At 44.7% G+C, this 18417-nt stretch overlaps 7 protein-coding genes across 7 annotated transcripts; 4 read left to right on the plus strand and 3 right to left on the minus strand.

The window, feature by feature from the left end:
- Positions 1-442: 442 nt before the first annotated feature.
- On the plus strand, positions 443-1986 carry L199_001148 (uncharacterized protein; the record flags this gene model as incomplete). The annotated part of the gene is made up of 6 exons (XM_064886905.1): positions 443-551; positions 623-700; positions 758-915; positions 985-1236; positions 1323-1763; positions 1921-1986. The coding sequence occupies 6 exons, from the start codon at positions 443-445 to the stop codon at positions 1984-1986; spliced, it is 1104 nt and encodes a 367-aa protein (XP_064742977.1).
- Positions 1987-2944: 958 nt separating this feature from the next.
- On the plus strand, positions 2945-5401 carry L199_001149 (uncharacterized protein; the record flags this gene model as incomplete). The annotated part of the gene is made up of 1 exon (XM_064886906.1): positions 2945-5401. One exon carries the CDS (start codon positions 2945-2947, stop codon positions 5399-5401), a length of 2457 nt encoding a protein of 818 aa, XP_064742978.1.
- Positions 5402-5989: 588 nt separating this feature from the next.
- On the minus strand, positions 5990-7097 carry L199_001150 (uncharacterized protein; the record flags this gene model as incomplete). The annotated part of the gene is made up of 3 exons (XM_064886907.1): positions 5990-6145; positions 6308-6620; positions 6712-7097. 3 exons carry the CDS (start codon positions 7095-7097, stop codon positions 5990-5992), a joined length of 855 nt encoding a protein of 284 aa, XP_064742979.1.
- A 464-nt stretch (positions 7098-7561) lies between these two features.
- On the plus strand, positions 7562-9083 carry L199_001151 (uncharacterized protein; the record flags this gene model as incomplete). Its single annotated transcript, XM_064886908.1, has 4 exons — positions 7562-7980; positions 8040-8138; positions 8253-8601; positions 8721-9083. 4 exons carry the CDS (start codon positions 7562-7564, stop codon positions 9081-9083), a joined length of 1230 nt encoding a protein of 409 aa, XP_064742980.1.
- A 197-nt stretch (positions 9084-9280) lies between these two features.
- L199_001152 (septum formation protein Maf) lies at positions 9281-10932 on the minus strand (the record flags this gene model as incomplete). Its single annotated transcript, XM_064886909.1, has 10 exons — positions 9281-9356; positions 9459-9514; positions 9587-9655; positions 9769-9811; positions 9886-9925; positions 10028-10088; positions 10217-10308; positions 10375-10450; positions 10630-10734; positions 10825-10932. 10 exons carry the CDS (start codon positions 10930-10932, stop codon positions 9281-9283), a joined length of 726 nt encoding a protein of 241 aa, XP_064742981.1.
- Positions 10933-11335: 403 nt separating this feature from the next.
- On the minus strand, positions 11336-12879 carry L199_001153 (septum formation protein Maf; the record flags this gene model as incomplete). The annotated part of the gene is made up of 10 exons (XM_064886910.1): positions 11336-11414; positions 11508-11563; positions 11676-11744; positions 11835-11877; positions 11941-11977; positions 12032-12092; positions 12166-12272; positions 12382-12448; positions 12516-12620; positions 12730-12879. The coding sequence occupies 10 exons, from the start codon at positions 12877-12879 to the stop codon at positions 11336-11338; spliced, it is 774 nt and encodes a 257-aa protein (XP_064742982.1).
- A 406-nt stretch (positions 12880-13285) lies between these two features.
- L199_001154 (uncharacterized protein) lies at positions 13286-14300 on the plus strand (the record flags this gene model as incomplete). Its single annotated transcript, XM_064886911.1, has 3 exons — positions 13286-13634; positions 13758-13846; positions 13995-14300. 3 exons carry the CDS (start codon positions 13286-13288, stop codon positions 14298-14300), a joined length of 744 nt encoding a protein of 247 aa, XP_064742983.1.
- Positions 14301-18417: the final 4117 nt, after the last annotated feature.

Raw genomic sequence — 18417 nt, forward strand, 5'->3', positions numbered from 1 at the left:
CTATAGGGTGTGGTAAGAAGGTAGTATACCCATATGGTATTGGACGCTTTCTGTTACGACTGAACGCTATCAAAATATTCAATAGATGTAGAGAGGTTAAAAAGGTTGAATCAAGAGAACAGCTCGAGTTCGAGTTCCGAGTTGTTATGTTTGCCACCTAATTTATCTCGAATTTCGACTTCAGGGTTTGATTCCTTGGGTGTTTACCCTTTGACAACGAAACCATTACAAGTAGTTCGTAATGATGAGTGATTTGATTAGAAAATCATTCGTAATCGGTTGTTCTGCACTCCTATTCCCGGTTACTCGCAATGTTCTCTGTTCTCTGTGAACCCTTCACCAATGCAGCATTTGCAGCTCCATGACATATCCCTTGAACAGATATCTAATACATATTTAGACAGTTGCTTTGATCCTGTCATTCGGAAACTGGCCATCCAACATGGACCAACCGGTAGCTTCATCATCCCGGCGTTCTTCGATAATTCACCAAGAAGAGGAAGATCATACTACTCGACTAACTCTTGAAAATGCCTCTCAAGCTCAAATAAGTGAGCTACTCTCTGCTGCGTGGTTCGAACTTTACTAAAACGACAGTCAGCTGATGAACGGATCTTGATAGTACGAGCTCATCAAAGAGATTCCAGTACGATATACCAGCTCATTGAGCTAGTATCGGAAATCACTAGGAACACAGCTGGTAAGCCCCTCGCCTTCCTGGATGTGCACGGTACCAACAATATTGATCATGATGTAGGTACAAGATGGTTAGCTCAGAAACAGAGTGTAATAGATATACTCGTCAAAGGTTTGTATCTCAGTCTGACCTTTGGCAGAGGATATTCGACTTTGGGAGAAGAATATACGGATATATTGCCTTTTCATCTGCGGAGGGGAAGATTACCCTCAAAGAAGGTAAGTCGCCTTAGTCCCAGAAGAGCCGATAAGAAGGAGAAGTAGCTTATATGTTTTGTGATGAAATAGAGAAGGATAATAACGATTCTACTCTTACTTCTACCTTCTATGATATTCTCACCTATGACTACCAATTACCTACGAACGACTACATCGAATGAAGAGCAAACTCAACAAACGAGATTGGAAAAAGTCAAGAGAGGATTGATCAGCTTGATTGACTCTCCACTTGGACGAATTATACCTGAGATACATATGATATTATTCCTGTTTAGAGGGAAATTCTTCGAATTGGCTAGGAGATTAACGGGATTATCATATGTGAGTTAAGCGAGATTCCTATCATGATGGGAAGATGGAAGGGAAAAGGGGTTATGTCTGATATGCTGATATGATGCTCGATGTAGGTATCTACCCTTCCACCTAAACCTATAGAAAGGAGAGCACCATCATACGAGCCTTTAGGTTTATTGATGCTATTACCATTTTTATATCGATTATCGACACAGCTCCATTCATCAATATCTTCTTCCTCTTCTTCCGAAGAGTTATCTAAGCCACAAGGGCATCTAGCAATACCAACACCATACAAAGATGATATCCTCCCATTATCACCTCCCTTAACTCCACCTCTTACAGCTCGACAGACCATCCTCTTAGAATCGCACAATACAGCTAAATACGACGAGGCCAATACATATCTCACTCCTGACGCGTTGGAGTTACCCGAGAGACAGTGTACCCTATGTTTGGAGAGTAGGGGGACAGGTGAGGGGTCTGGTGGGACGACGGCCGTGACGGAATGTGGACATGTGTTCTGTTGGGGTTGTTTAGGGGGTTTGGAGAAGGTGAGTTCGAAGATTTTCAGAATGGGTTCCAATCTGTTATCAAGATCGTCTCATCTCCTTATCCATTATGGCAAACCTGTTTGTTGGTTTGATGATCATTTCATATGTTTGTCCCGATAGATTGACAACTAACGATGTATATCTTCTGTTCGTCTAGCTCGAATGCCCATTATGTAGACAATCCTTGCGGATGGAACGTCTTGTAGCAGCTTATAATCTGTAGGATGATGATTTACTGTCTTACATATGCTTGACTCGCTTCATATCAGATCAGATGACTGTCTAGATGATGTTGTATAATCAGTATGTATATCAAATCCAACTGGAGATCCCACGGTTTTGACGATTTAATGAATCACAAGTTGAAACAAGAGTAGCCACGTGTAACATCCTTCTCCTCCTTAGCTTGTCACTTGCATGTTCCTTTTCCTATTGAGTCCGTCCATGCATGACCTCGTTCGTTACGGAACCAAGTGAGGATGATGATGTACTCTCACGTACAATTGGATAAATGACCATCCTATGTGAAATATCATACAAGCCACTGCGCGACTGTTTTTTCCTTGTCTTGTCCCTGATCTGGTTGGATTGTTTGTTGAATTTGACATTCGAGATTTGATCCCTTGACCTTACCTCAGCTTAGCTCGAAGGACTAACTAATCGTTGTATGCTTGCATCTGCAATGACATCTCTACGCTTGAAAACATTCTTGTCATCAATATCCATGAATAACCTTTCAGACAAAACGAGCGAGTGACGACAAAACGATTAACGACCAAAAGAAACAGACACAAACAAAGCAAGCACATAGATCCCTTAATTTCCCTTTCACCTACAGCAGTCCCTCCCTTCGACCTCAACTCGACAAAGCAGCAGTCAAACAAGATAAAGCAAAGAGTTAGAAACACAGGCATAGACAGGAAGGCCAGGTGTACCACGGACAGATACAAGATATCATACAACATAGACTGAGTTTGATCGTGTAGTGGTTGTCCTTCACGTCGGTGCCTAAAGGGAGGTCACCCAATCATCCGCACAGACCACTCAGAGTAGTGACAACTGGTAAGTCGATCAACCTTATATCATTCAACCTTGGCCCAATTCATGTAGATCCACTCGTACTCATCAACTTCTTGTAGATACACCTCTACACCAACCTAAACACCAAAAACCACTACACCATGACAACATCCACACCTCAGCGATACCCCACTTCCCTATCCCAAGCCAATCCCCACCCCAACTCCAACAACTCAGGTCCCTCTCGCACTCGACCCGTCATCAGAAGCTATCCAGCACCTTCCATCGATTCCTCTATCGGTTCTCCTCCTTCATCTTCTTCCTCCTCCGTACCACTTAACGAATACTCCTCATTGGCTGATCTACTCCAACAAGCAGGGTACAAGGAGACGAGGGTATTCACACCTGAAGCAGAGAAGATACCACGTAGGAAAGGGATAAAGAAGACTTTCAACGAACAGGACGAAGATGAGATTAACAATTTATATGGGACTTATGGATTCACACGTCCCGGTGTGAATACTCCCATGGGTCTAGGGTTAGGTATGGAGAGAAGTCAAAGTGAAGAAGAGAGAATGATAAGACATCAGCATATAACTGAACATGGTCTACCAATGAAATCATCTTCTTCAATCTTACGTTCTCTAGCTATTCAAGATCAAATCTCTTCTTCTTTACCTAAAGGTCAACAAACTCCCACAGGGACAGGCGAAAACGCAGGCTCATGGTGGAACGGATGGGTCAAACCTAAAATTTCACCTGTGGATAGTCCCTCGGGCGCATCGGATACTTCAGCAAGCGTAGAAGTAGGTTTGGGATTAGCTAAGAATGGAGAAGGGGTAAGGAAAGTTAAATCAACTATTGGTATTCGAGATCGAGATAGAAGGGCTGGAACAGATTCGCCACCTCAAGAGCAAAGACCACCACCACCTGATGCACGTCAACGTGTCATCTCTTCTCCTACTCGATTTATGGGCAATGCCAATACCAATGCGGTTGGGTATATCTCTCCAAGAGACAATGATGTATTCACATCTACTTCGACTTCCCCACCACCTCCTCAAATGGTTGACGAAGACGAATACGGTTATTCACCTTTACCAGAAGATTACGAAGCGCAGTGTACAGAGGATGAAGTACTCTATTCAATGGGATTAAACGATTATACCTCTATCTACTCTTTAGGATCCTCATCGAATTCAAATGCCACATCGTTAAGAGATACCGCATCGATCATTTCCAATGACTCGTTCAGACTTGCCAATGAGACGTCATCGACCATAAGGGAAGATAGAGTAGTAAGGGAGATCAACGAGTTTCAGATGTATCATGCTTACGATAATGAAATTGGAAGAAGGATCTTGAATGATACGGTTGATGTGGATAGGTATTTGGAATTTGATTCACCAGATAGTGAAAATATCGAATTACCCAATCACGATGACGAAGAAACTCGCATAGGGATGGATCAGGGTGTACCTAGAATACCACTTCCTATCACTCCCCAATCTGCTTCATCTTCATCTTCATATGCGTGGACCGAGGAACATGAACAGCAACGACAACCACCTGTAGAAGTCAAGAAGCCCTTGAAGTACGGTGACAGAGCTACCAAGTTGCGCATAGCCCATTCTACACCTGCCTTACGACAAACTGCATTATCTTCCAACTCGACCTCGGCTGTACCCCTCCCGGAAGGATGGTTGGGATCAATCAAATCAGCTTTGTTAGGTAAATCCGCCGAGCCTCCCATCCCACCTTACCAAAATGAAGTATCGAAACCTAGAGGGCCCATCAAGATATCAGAAGCTAAACCTGCTTTACCAACTCTGATCACTACCTCTCCTGTAATTTGCGATTCTCATTGCAATGAGGCTGTCGATCTACCTCCTGTCCCTGCTACCACCAGACCGAAGTTGGTACACCATACAACGAGCATATCGAACTTGGCTATGAGTCTCATGAGTAAACCATCTTTGGCTAAATTGAGAAGTGCCATGCTAGGTCAAGGACAAGCTCAGGAGACGATCCCAAAGGAAGATGAGGATAATTTGGTTTTGTCACCTAGACTGAATTGGGACGAACAAGGTAAACAATTCGCTGGATGGTCACCTTACAAATCTCGTTCGAGCGATTCACCATCACAGTCTCAAGGATTGTTCGATGCGGGTAGAGGGGATATAGATTATTCTAAATCATTTTTCTATAAACCGATCACACCACCTAAATCCAGTTCAACCCCAACGACTACCGTCACACCCTCTACTCCCCCTTCGAACACGACAGCGGATAAAGGATCATTAAATAAGAAAAGATCAATCAAATCGCTCAAAGCTGCCCTCCTCCTTCCTGTGGCACCTTCCCAGCCTCCCGTCCCACCTATCCCAGACCACCTAAGTCATCTTGCCACTCCTAGGAAATTACGGAATACCACTGGACCACCGATATTGGCTATCCAAAGTCCCGGTGCGTGGGTGCCTAGGGAATTGGTCTTGGAGGGTGAAGAGTGGGATGCGAGAGAGGGAGATTGGGGTAGAGGAAGAGGACGGGCGAGTGGGGTGGGAGGTGGGGGAGGGAAAGTTAGGAGGAGGAAGAGTAAGAAGATTGTTAGAGACTAGGATTGGACGAATTTTCACAAGTTGGTTTCACGGAATGTTTTTTTCCAAATGATACCTCGATTTCGAGTCGTTACAGATGAGAGTGAGCAGATACCTATATCCGGACGGTGGCAGTTGACCTTTCCATTTTAATGTCATTTAATGATTTTTTTGGTCTCATACACTACTTTACTAAAATAATGTCTTCCTCATTCGTTAGTCATTTCATTTGTCGTCTCTCTTTTCGATCATATCGGACAATCAGTGTCTTCATCCCGATTCTTTACTCATTGTTAGCATTTGTCTTTTGTCTTGTCTTGTCTTAATTACATATAGTTTAATGATATGATGTTATGTTATGATATCCTGATGAGTTTTCTTTACTATATAAAATCATCATCCAAGCGAATTAACAAATCAAGAAAAAAAAAGGAGGGAGATTGTCAAATCTTAGAGTACAATATTTCTCAAAAATTAAGTGCATACAACGTGATTGATCGAAATGCGGGTCTACTCCTTTCTACTACTGCACATTCATCCAAACACTCGACATCTATTCCCGTTCTCGGTCAAAATGGAGCTCGTTACCTCACCAGCCCCGATCCGGGGCTACCTCTTACTATCAAATGTATCCGATCTCCTCTCTCCCACTCTATCTAAGAAATCTTTCTTATCCAAATACCCTCCACCGTTCTTCCTATTCAATGCTAGTTCATCAGAAAGTCCAGTGGTCGAGGTGGTATGCGATCTCCAATCCATCTGAGACTGTGATGAGATCCGTAAGTCAGTACAACCAACCAACCAACCAATCAAACCAAGATAAGACAAAGACCAGAAGAAGATCAAGTCGATGGATTTATAGGTAGTGTTGAGTGTTGAGTTTTGGTGATGACCATGGCCACACCACACAATTGAAGATAGACTCACCTTCTCCAGCGTAGTCATCTTCTTACCTTTATCTAAAGCTGCCGACATGGCTTCCAGACTCTGACGTGGTTTTCTCCGTATGGGAGGACCTTTCGGACGGGGTGCGGGTGCGGGTGCGGATGTGGTGATAGGAGATTGTTTTTGTTGCCCTTGAGTGGGTATAGAGGATGAATGATCATCTTTCGGTATATCACTCTGATTTTCGGACGTGTTCGTAGTACCTTCCTTGGATTCTGAGGTAGTTCGATTCTGATCCTGTTTAGAAAAAAAGGCTATCGTCTCTGGATCATCCTTTTTCAGCTTTACTGTCTCACTATACACCACAACACGATACAACACATCAACTGTCAGCTTGAACCCATTTATTCCTTCACCCGAGGATGCCGTCTTTTGAACAAGCTTACTATATGATTTCCCCTGCGAACCTCCTAGCTCGTTTAATTTCTACCAATTCCTCCTGTCCCGATTCTTTTCCTTTCGTATCGTTCGTGAAGGTCGATAATTCAGCTTTCATCCTTTCGAATTCTTCCCTAGCTTTTCTTTTCCTCTCTTCAATCTCATCTACCTTCCCATCTACCTTCCCGTTTACCTTATCATCTTGATCCTGATCTTCATCATCGGTAGAAGAGGATGAGGAAGTAGCTGAATCCGACTCCTCTCCATCTAATTTAGCTCTTTTGACTCTCTTCGACCCCTTTTGCGATTTGTTCTTCCGTTTCGGCGAGGTAGGTACGTAGTCGCCGTCGTTCTCTGAGTCTGAAGAGAGGTCGGCGTTGGCTAGCGTTGACATTTTGAGTGGGGTATATGAGTTGAGGATGTCAAAGATAAAAGAGAGAGAGGGGTGTGATCATTTGTCATGTTGTTGTTTGATTTGGTATCGTGTGCCTGCAGTGTGAGTCCTGTACACTTGGTATTGTCCATTAGGAGATCATTTGATCCCGCTAATCAAGCTGTTGCGATGAGTTCCCCGTGATGTTACCCCACATTTGGTGATCTACGATAACTTCCTCGACGTGTTGTGAAAGACATCAAATCAGAAATCAGAGATGACAGTCACTCCTTCATCCTTTGGGACATCCCAATTGTCACAGGCCGACCTCGACTTTTGAATGAGGACGACCAGAAGCGAAGAAACTGATTCCAAGCAAGCTCAACGCCTCTTCTCTACTGCTGTTCTTCTGACCATTTCTTACAACTATTGAACGATCTCAATTCGCATTCCGAGCTGAACTTTCCTTGTCCAGTCAATCCACCATGCCATCCCGTCAGAATCTCCTGATCATCTCGATCGTGTCAATCATCCTCCTGTACATCCTCATATCAAAATCATCATCCACAGCTTCCACTCCTATTCCAAATGACCCCTCAAGACATGAGACCCCCAAGGGCAAACCAGCATTCAAGCAGCGACTAGTAGCAGTGGGCGACCTGCACGGGGACATATCCAACGCCCAAAAAGTTCTACGTATGGCCCATCTTATCGATGACCAAGCTAATTGGGTAGGAGGAGAGGATGTTCTTGTCCAAACGGGAGATATAGTCGACAGAGGTGCGCACGCATTAGATATATACAGGTTGATGCAGAAATTGAGAGGACAAGCTGAGGGACAGGGAGGGAGGGTTGTCAGTATATTGGGGAATCATGAAGTTATGAATGCTATTGGTGATTGGAGGTGAGTCGAATCCCACCTTAAGAATAACGACTACTCAGTGTTTAATGACGATTACACAGATACGTTACTCAAGATGATATCAAAGTGTTTGGAGGGACCAAGCGCCGTCAGGAAGCTTTAGCTAAAGATGGTTGGTTGGGTGCAGAATGGTTAGCCAAGTGAGTGAATTAAAGTCAAACATACTCTACTCTCAACATCGTCATTCTTCGTGGGGAGATTACAACTGAGGCTTGTGCTGTTTGTCTGATTCGAAATTTACTATGAGAATCCAGCTACTCAATAACAGCTTCTGTCCCTTTATCTCCCCACCCATCCTCACCAAAATTATCCTTCACCCATGGTTCACTTCGACCTTCATTCCCCAATCTCCTCCCTTACCCAGATGCCATCAACGATTTAGGCAGATCACTATTGACCAAAGCACTTACACCACCATTGAATCCGCCTTATCCTCCTAATCCGTATAGCGGTCTACCGAAGGATCATACAAGGGAAGAAGCGGAGCTGTACGCTGAAGGAGGACCATTATGGTGGAGAGGTCTTGCAGAGAGGGAAGAGGGGCAGGTATGTAAGTGGGCGGAGGAGTTGAAAGAGAAATTGGGAGTTAGGAGGATAATAGGTGTGAGTGCTCCCTCATGGATCGATGGATCCACGAATTCCTTACTATGGTTATGGTTTGAGTTCCATCTTGGTGGTTTGGCTGAATACACACAGCTGACAAGTGATGTTGAATGTATCAGGGCCACACTCCGAATTTCGAACATATCGTATCGAGGTGTAATGGTTCAATCATCATTATCGATACAGGTATATCCTCAGCTTATGGAGGTGTATTATCTGCTCTGGAGATTGTCTATACTCTAACACCGGTCAAGGAGGCAAAAGAAGGACATAGACAAGATCCGTTCATTCTCGCATCTACGATAGATCAAGACGAGGACAAGCGTCAGGGAGAGAGGGTTATCGAAGATGAGCAGGTGGACGCTAAAGCTAGTGTTAGAGGCGGACTGAAAGGCAGGTATATAGAGAGAGAAGAAGTCCATGCGATATATGAGAAGAGGAGGAAATGGATAGCTGTGGAAGAGAGAGAAGTGGTTCTGTGAAAATCTTATAGATATATGCATCGACCATGGACTGTACATGAGGAATATCTACCATCATTCTGGGATAATCACTATATGATACATTCTCGAAGAGCTTGGTTTATACCTACTGAAGCTACTGACGGTTCCGGGTTAAGATTCGCTCGAACTCGAAGGGGGGACAACAGGACAACGGGATAAAACCTCTGATGTAATCCTCAGTTCCAAGCTTTATCGAAGATCGCTTGATCGTATAGCTGATGGATCCATCTCCAGAAGTGAGAAGAGGGGAAGCTAGAAATACAATTAGTTAGTTTATGGCTGTAAAAAATCACTAAGTGCAAATTCGGTGCTGGGTATCGTCCAATACTTCTAATGTATAATCAGTGTACTCACCCAGCAACATTATCATAATCCCCATGAATGGATTCCACCAATACTCCACCCATATCCTACAGTACATCATTCATGCAATCAGTCAAACCTATTACAACGTTTATAGTAGTGCGAATGCGGGTACTCACTTGAGTAGCAAATCCACCTGATCGATCTAACCCTTCTTCGGAATCGACATAAGCTTGGATGAAGTCCTTCTGTTTCAGTGAAAGTCCTTCAATTAGTGACAGCAAGCTCTGAGAATACAGCCACAGTGCATGTCGTATATCCTATATCGTATATCGTATGGTAAGACGAAAGAATCGCTCACAGAGTTGTTAGCGAACTGTACAAGGGTACTAGCTGAAGTTGAACTGCAGTAATGGTCAATCAGCTCAGCCCAGCCCGATCCAATCCAACATCATTGATCATTAATGGTGTGACTCACTGGATCTTGTATACTCCTTGAAGATTTTTCGCCGGAACCACTGATTGAACAGGATAAAAGATCGATCAGTAAGCAACAAAGCAACGAAACTTCCTCATACTGTGAACCGAATCGATTTGGTCAGATTGATTAATCGACTTACAAATGGAAATTCCAGTGACTATCTCACACTGTTTCCCATTCATTTCATTCAAGATCTTCAACTACAATTGTACAGCAATTATCCAGTCAATTCATTCGGCGTCCTGACCAGGACCGACCGCATGGCCATATGCTGTACATAGTAATAAGGAATGGACGGGACGGCCCCCCAACCGTAACTCAAACTCACCTGCTCTTCCTTCGTACCTGGTTTTTCCAAGATCCTGCCAACATGTCCTTGATGGGATTCAGAAGATGGTGGGAAAATGACTACTGTGTCGGCTGTAAATCCAACAAATTAACATGAAAACTAGAAGGTCAGTCAAGCTCACGAATGAAATGGCTTACCTGAAATAACCAAGTCTGGTTTCTTAAATTGCTTTTCATTTTCATCATGAGTCAATCTCAGAAAGACTTCTTTCGCCTACCGCATCAAGCCGTATAACAAATTCAGATTCAACTTCAAAGTCAGTACTTTTACTTATGCATAAAAACATGAGAAGATCAATCATGGTAGTAAAGATTGAGAAGATGATTAGGTGCGAAGATCATACCTTACTGCATGACTATCGTAGGCTGACTGATCGCTCCACCCCGACTCACCTTCTCAGTACATGTAGCAATTGGATATTTAGTCAAATCATAGTTGAATAACTCATGTGAGAGGTCTTCTTTGAAGGTCGAAGGGACAATGTCAGGGTGGAACCCCTACAATACATTAAGCAATACAGCACACACGTCAACCTCTACACACATGTAGCAACGCAGAGGACGAAGAGGTATCGCACGTCCACATACCACACGAGCCAGGATCGCCTTCCTCCTTGGACTGGAAGAAGCTAAGACGATTCTCTTATCTTTGAATATTTCGAATACTGGCAAGTTCAATTTGGGAGAGTCGGACATGATCGATATGCTGTAGGTCAGAATATACCAAACATGCAGGAATGACCTGTCTTGTACATTCGACGGAGATGGAAGAAAATGTAGGGAAGTGTGAGGGATAACAAACAATAAGACTCTGAAAGACCACAAAGGAGACTGACTGATTTTGATGGTAATGACGTTTGGATGATCGGATCAATCCCCAAAGTGGGGGAAAGTGTGTGTGTGTGTGTTGGGGGGGGGGGGGGGCACAATGATTGCACTGCTTCTAGGGTCCAGCTGCGACTGAGCCGATGTATCGTGGCGGAAATCTATGCATGTTGTGTTTATATAATTGTACGACAACGATGAGCAGTCAGAGGAACTATTCTCATTGATGAGTAAGTATACCGGATACCTTCTGCTGTATCCTGTAATTGCACCTTTACTCCTTCCATGCTTCGTCGAATACACCTTCCGAGTCCAGCTCGGATATCCACCTCCAGAAAGCAGACGAAGGGAATCTAGAATGAGATGAGAACAAAGAGGGTTAGCCCAATTTGTGAACTATATATGGTATGATACGAAAGGCTGCAAACAGGGATAGTGATACTCACCCAACACAATTGTTGTAATCACCATCTATCTTCTCTATCAACACTCCTCCTAATCCCTAATACCGACGTGTATATCATCAGCTTTGGAACTGTGTTTGCGTACTGACAAGGGGTCCTGGAATGGGACGAGCTATTGTGTGATAATAGAGAGAGAATCCCTTCCCTCACTTGAATAGCGAATCCACCAGCTCTATCTATACCTTCTTCAGAATCTACATAAGCCTGAATAGTTTCTTTCTGCAAAGTCCAGCGATACGATGAATCAGCTTTTTCTGTCTGAGCGGCACCTTTAAACCGTAGTTTGTTGAAGGTCTGGAAATGACATACAGAATTATCATAGAATTGTACAAGTGTCGAAGCCGATATCGATCTGTATAAAAGCCTGATTAGCTACCTTCTACCGTCATTCGCGAATTGTCATAGCTTGACTTACTGAACTTTGAATCCTGGCGCTTCCACGGTAGGATACACTATCCCAACGGAATCAGGCGATGCTTCGGAGGAATCATGGACAGCTGACATACCTATCGATACACCAGTGATCACCTCGCATTGTCTACCCGACATGGAAGAGAGACTTCGTATCTAGAGTCAAATCAGCATGATATCAATCGGAATTCGATATGCGATCACATGGAGCATCTGCAAAACAACTCACCTGCTCATGTTGGTTTATTGGTTTCTCCAATACTTCCGATGTCTCACCGTGATACTGTCCACCTTCGACTGTATCTTTCTCAGGAGGGAAGATTACCACTGTATCGGCTGTTGTACGAGATATCAGCTAAGAATCCAAAATTCGTATCCTGATATAGAATGTGATGAGATTGACATGAAGGTCGACTAAGTGGAATGGTTCAGAGTGATAACCCACCAGAAATCACCAAATCAGGCGGGTCATACTCATTCTCCTTGACCAACCTCTCATACACTTCCATTGCCTATCATTGTTATCCGGTTCATCAGCTATTAGCTTTGTGTTGTATCCGGGATGGAGATGAAGCTGACCTTCTCTGCACCAGTCGCTATTGGATAATCAGCCAGCCTCCCCTGGAATCTCGAGTGCGGTAAGTCCTCTGCGAAAGTCGAAGGGACAATCTCTGGGTGGAAATCCTAAAATGCATAATCAATATATCAGTGCTGGTCAGCACTGCTCCACGCTAAATTTCTGACATGTATGAGGTGATGTTGGCGATAGCCGTAGTAAAGAGAGAGCTCTTACAGCTGCAGCAAAGATCTCTTTCCTCCTTGGACTGGCAGAAGCCAGCACTACTCGCTTATCCTTCAATTTCTGAAAGATGGGCAATGGAAGTGCTTTGGGACCGACTGGTGAGGAGCGGGTGAGGGATGATTTGGAAGGTGCTTTTCCCATCTTGAGGAGTTTCTATCTTATAGTCGTATATAGTATCTAAATGCTTGTCGGTGGGGGTGTATACCTAGTCTATACTGATGATACGTCTGCCATCGTCATTGTTGTGCTCGCTAGCATCATCATCATCAATATAGCTCGACGGCGTGATGCTGCTGTTATCACTCCGGAGATCGTGGTATTCTCCGCTTGCGATCCATGATGGTGGAGGTGCACTCGTAGAATGACGTCTGGGCAAATGAATTTCTCGATACGAGCAAGGTATTCTCGATCTGAATGCCGTTAAATTGTAGGATTTAATATCGTCTCAGTAGATATATTCAAGTGTTCCACTTCCCAATATCCTATCGGGAAGACTGTCATTCATCCATAATTCACTATAGGTCTATCCAGACGGTAGCAACACAAAATGGGCGCCTCGTCATCCAAAGCAGCTCGTCGACTCCCGACTTCCACCACCTCATCAAACATCTCCCGGGCCACAGCCCAGGGTGTCAAACCTTCTACACCACCCTATGGCGGACATCCACCTCCAGGATCCCCCAAACCCCCTCCAGATGGTCAAGAACCCGATCCTTTGATGGAAGCTCCGACGTACCTTGAACAAGGTCTTGCAGGTGAGACGAGGACTCCCTCGGAGCAAGACGGCAAAGTGCAACCTGGAGGTAGGGGCGTGAATGTTGGTGCTGATGCTGATACCAAGGGGATGGCTAGAGGTGGGATGGGCAGAGTGGAATTCAGTGGAGCTAAAGATGATGGTGGGTCATACAAGTTCAGCAGACCATGATCATCATGTTATATCTTCAAAGATCTGAAACGATTCTCATGTTGAGTGTCCATCTTGTCATGTACTCAGCTGATTAGTTATTCTATTCCATTAGCTATCACCAAAGACGCTATGGATCCTCAATTCATGAACAACCTAAGTAGATTAGGTCAAGTACGGATCCAGGATGCAGGGGAGTTCGTGGTGAGTATCGTTCTCTTGTCCAATCTCATCTCATATGTAGCTATTGTTTTCGGTCATCGAATATAAAGTATACATATTTGTATTGCTCCTTTAACAGTTTGTTCAAAGCTCATCTGCTAATTATCTGAATTGTTAAACTCATACCTAGCCAACCCAAGCTCAACGTACCCTTCTCTCCCGATCATCCCACCCCGAATACACGACCCCCCTCACCCCATTTAGCGCACCACCAACCAACCACCTCACCGTGCCTCTCCTCGTATCGTTACTTGATAAACTCAAGTCGCTCTCGCCCACTCAGGACGTCTCGGCTGTGTATAAGGAGTACGGAGTGGAGAAGAGCGTGATGGACGACGTGAGGAGATTTGTTAATAGTGTTTCGGTAGCTGAGGAGGATGAAGTGAGGGTAGAGGAAGGGGAGGAAGTTAGGGAGATGAAAGCTATCTGGGTATGAACGAGTCGTAACTTTGTAGAAATGAACGCAAATAATATATAGTAGTAGTACAATCAAGAAAATGCATTGAATACCATGGAACAGGATTTAACATCGTGTCCAATGCGTATCTCGTCTTGGCATGTCCGAGGCTCCCGGTTAACAAGGATCTTGCTTGTGTTAATAGTGTATTCACATCCGACTGACCGCACCATGAAAGCGGAAACCGATTTTGTGTGATGGCTAAAATATCTGGCAGATTGAATGCGTATACACAGATCGACACGACGTACGTACTCTGCCATCATTAAACACCAACCTTACCATTTTCCCCGTTCGCACCTACATATATATCGCTACACATATTCAATGTTGTCCTTCTGACAACAGAGCAATCTGTACACCAAGTCATCTACAGCCTCCACCGTAAGCTGTGTATCTCGGTGAACTTTAAACTCCAGAAATCGAGATCAGTTAACGGGTCCCATCCTGCTCGGCCGGTCTTTGCCGAACCATCTTTGTCATAAAACGTCTCGTCGGTCTCTCCACGCTGAATTGATATCCAGGCGAGCAGAGAGAGGCATGGAACACACAGGACGCGCGGAGAAAGGGAAGGGTGCAGTCAGTCCCTATACTTGGCTGTGTTTACATCATAAGCTCCAACTCTACAGTCATAAAAGTAGAATGACTGGACTGCTGTAAACCCTGAAGGGGGAAGGTATATAAGGACTATCACCAACCTATGCATATATCTCCGCCGCATACATCTCAAACTCTATCTTAGCTACGTATATAACACTTCGGGCTTTCGATTGGAGTAATATTCGATCGAATTGCCGGGACAATTGAGGAGAGCGGGTTTGGGGGAAGGAGGATCGTTTGGAAGAATGAAGATCGTTAGGGAGAATGAGGATGGATAGTAACAGGAACTGGCGAGGTAGTGAATTGGAATGGCCTGAGGTTGCTACGAATTTCCACGGGGAAGGAAAGCTGATGGGGCTTGAGGCATGATTGATGAGGGATTGCTAGAGATCGAGAAAGACTTTTCAGGTGGGGCGATTCGAAGCCGGAGATCTTTACTGAGAAAAGCACTCGACAACTCGACCATGAAGGACGCTGGCCAAATGTTCAGATCTACCTTCTCTCTGTCACATAGAAGGTAAGCTACCTAATCTGTTCGAATCCAACAATGGTGAGGCGGCACCAGAGTATGATGAGTGTCAGATCGATGTTTCGCGAAGTCCTCCTTCGGTGCGGACCTCTGTTCACCGAGGAGAGCTTCGCGTGGCATACATTAAGCTGATACTTACCGTAGAGACCATCCAGTGTTCATCCTCTCCAAATCTGCTGCTGCCGGCTATTGGTCAGGTGCTGACAGGAACCGAGTCAACGGTGGTCGTACGGAACCAATTTCCTTTTACCAGGATAAAGTTCGAAAGCCCCAATCGTGGCGGACTTCAAGATGGCACCTGGTATCGAGAAAAGAGTATCGACAAGACCGAGGGAGGCATAAGCATCAACACGCATACGTGAAGGTAAATGAGTGTTGGAGGGATACTAAATCAAGGTATATGATGAGGAATGCTCACCAGTGTAGAGAAGCGAAAATGAGCATAGCAGTCGTCCGACTGACTCCTGCTTGACGCATCGGATCTACAGTAGTATTCCACCTTGACTCATAGGCTCTTCCCGTCGCAGCAGCAAGGCTACCGAGCCTCGGCGACATGGGTGGATGGTCAGTTCTGATCTAAAGGTTTGATTGTCAGTCGAACCACCCAAGATAGCAATCACAAGAGCATGGGATGTTAGGTGGCATAAGGGTCACGATCAAACTCGGTAATCAGCAGTGTCGACGGCATCACCCAAGCCCCTTTCACATACCGGGCTCGGCTGAATACCTGTGTTGAAGAATTTGACTTGATTCCACTCACCTACCAGAGATTCCCACATAAACACAAATCTTTTAACGGTATATACCGAGGAGGCCGAGACGGCCCATCATCATCGGTGGGTCCATCACACCCAGCAGTCGGCACTGCTCCCTATCGTAACCGCGTGGTAGGGAGAGCACATCGACAGACGGAGGTGAAGTTGTACACCATCGGAGGAAATGAGAAGCATTGGTCGAGTCTCAATGGAAACTATAGGTGGACTATTGAGAAGCAAAACATGTCAGCTAGAGCAGGTGTACAAGGCACACGTCCCTTCCGACCCTCTTGGCAGCTCCTCATCACTTACGACTGTAGATCTATCAACCAGCACATACCTGCCAGCAGTAGGAACATCTGACTTCCGAAAGAGATGACGGACGGTCCACTAAACCATCCGGCTACACTCACCTACGATATCTGATCCTTGGAGATGATACTAATGTTCCGCCCACTAACCTTCTATCCATTCTGCCTTCAGCAGTCTCTCATATCACCGACTGTCTAACAAAGGTCTATAGTAGCTTTGATGTTCGTGCTCGAGGACGAAGAAGTCGATAGGATATTGGGGTTGTTTGTTATTGACATCAACGAGGGGTAGCCAGTAGTTCAGCTTGGACCTCGTCTCGCATTCGATGAATCGCTGAGTAAGGCATAGCGAGGTACGCACTCAGCAGAGCCATGGTATACTAGTTCGAGGGAAGTATGGTAACGTATGAAGTTGACAAGAGGTGCGAAAGTGAAGTGGAGTAAGGTGTCTTCGATGTACTGAGATAAAGTTGTTAACATCTCTCGTCAGCTCCGATAACACAAGCTGAGTGACTAAGTACTACATCTCCTACTCACTACCCCATGACCGATGAGGATGATGCTCTTCTTGTAACATAGGCATTGATCATTTAATCCGCAGTACGGTTCATATCCTATCGGAGAGGTGAGATATGTGATGATTTCGAACTAGACCTGTTGTGTCATATGGGGAGTCAGTATCCATCCTTGACCAATTGACTACCCCACTCCTAACGGCGACTAGGATCCTGTTGTACTCACTATCAGTAAAGAGTATAGCTACTGGTGAGAGCGACTGATAACGAATCGAACCGTTTGAGCTATTTATCCAAGTAAGGAGAAGCGATTAAGGTTAAATGGTGCATCCATGTTGATAAACGGTCTGAAAGCCGCCCGTGAATATCGTCTACCTGCAATTGTACTGACTGGGTGGGTACTGATCATTGGTACTTGCTACTGAGGATGAATTTCAATATAGATGGTTGAAAATAACGAGAGGAGAATGAAAACAAAAGTCATACGTTCCAATCCAATCATGTATGTTGAGTGAGTGATATCAAGTCGAGTTGATTGATGTGGGGTAATCGGTGGTCTGTGCGTTCCTTTGGGTGGTGTTGTACCCTCTATCAACACTGACCCTGACCAATCACTCAAACATCCAATGATTTGGAGTACATGTCAATGATGTCTAGATATCAGAACGTCATCAGACAGGAAGCAAAGCGCAGGAGGGAATAGGAGATGGACATCGTTGCAAGTACCTTGCCACATTGTATGTCTGATCGGGGATCCTTACCTTGAAGCTCTTATCACCAACCAACTCAACAGCGCTGACGTGATGTCATGGACTAAGAGCTGTACTCTGGTGATGTAATGGTATCACTGGAATCATTCACATGTCTCTCGATCAGGAACCGAAGAACAATACCAGGTCGAAACAAGTTGGCTATATGTCACGCCAACCCTAATCCATATATCACTGGTAAACGAACAATCCCCTCGTACGATACAATGGGAGATCTTCAACATCAAGATCGGCCGGATCAAGAATAGAACAATGGCACAGGAGTTTTCTCGGCCAAGCAACCAACAGATTTCCCAGGAACTTGTAAGAAGTGACTGTACTGGGTTTGAACGAATGGAACCAAATAAAAACCCTTGAGGCTGTGATCGTTCTGTCCATGTCAACCACCAAAAGTAGGAGTCGTCACTCTTCAAAGAGACCCAACAGTGCACATAGATGACAACAAGGTTCCTCCAGCTCGTGCCAAATTCCCACAAGAACCCCTGACCGGGCATAATACCAGAGCAGCAGAAGAACATGACAATTCTGTAATGTTCCACCACATCGATATCGCCGGAAATACCTTCATGTTCAACTGAAATGAGAGTCGTACTGATCTTCTCCTTGCTCTGTACTG

The sequence above is a fragment of the Kwoniella botswanensis genome, chromosome 1 (assembly GCF_036426115.1).
Source record: "Kwoniella botswanensis chromosome 1, complete sequence".
NCBI lineage: Eukaryota > Fungi > Basidiomycota > Tremellomycetes > Tremellales > Cryptococcaceae > Kwoniella > Kwoniella botswanensis.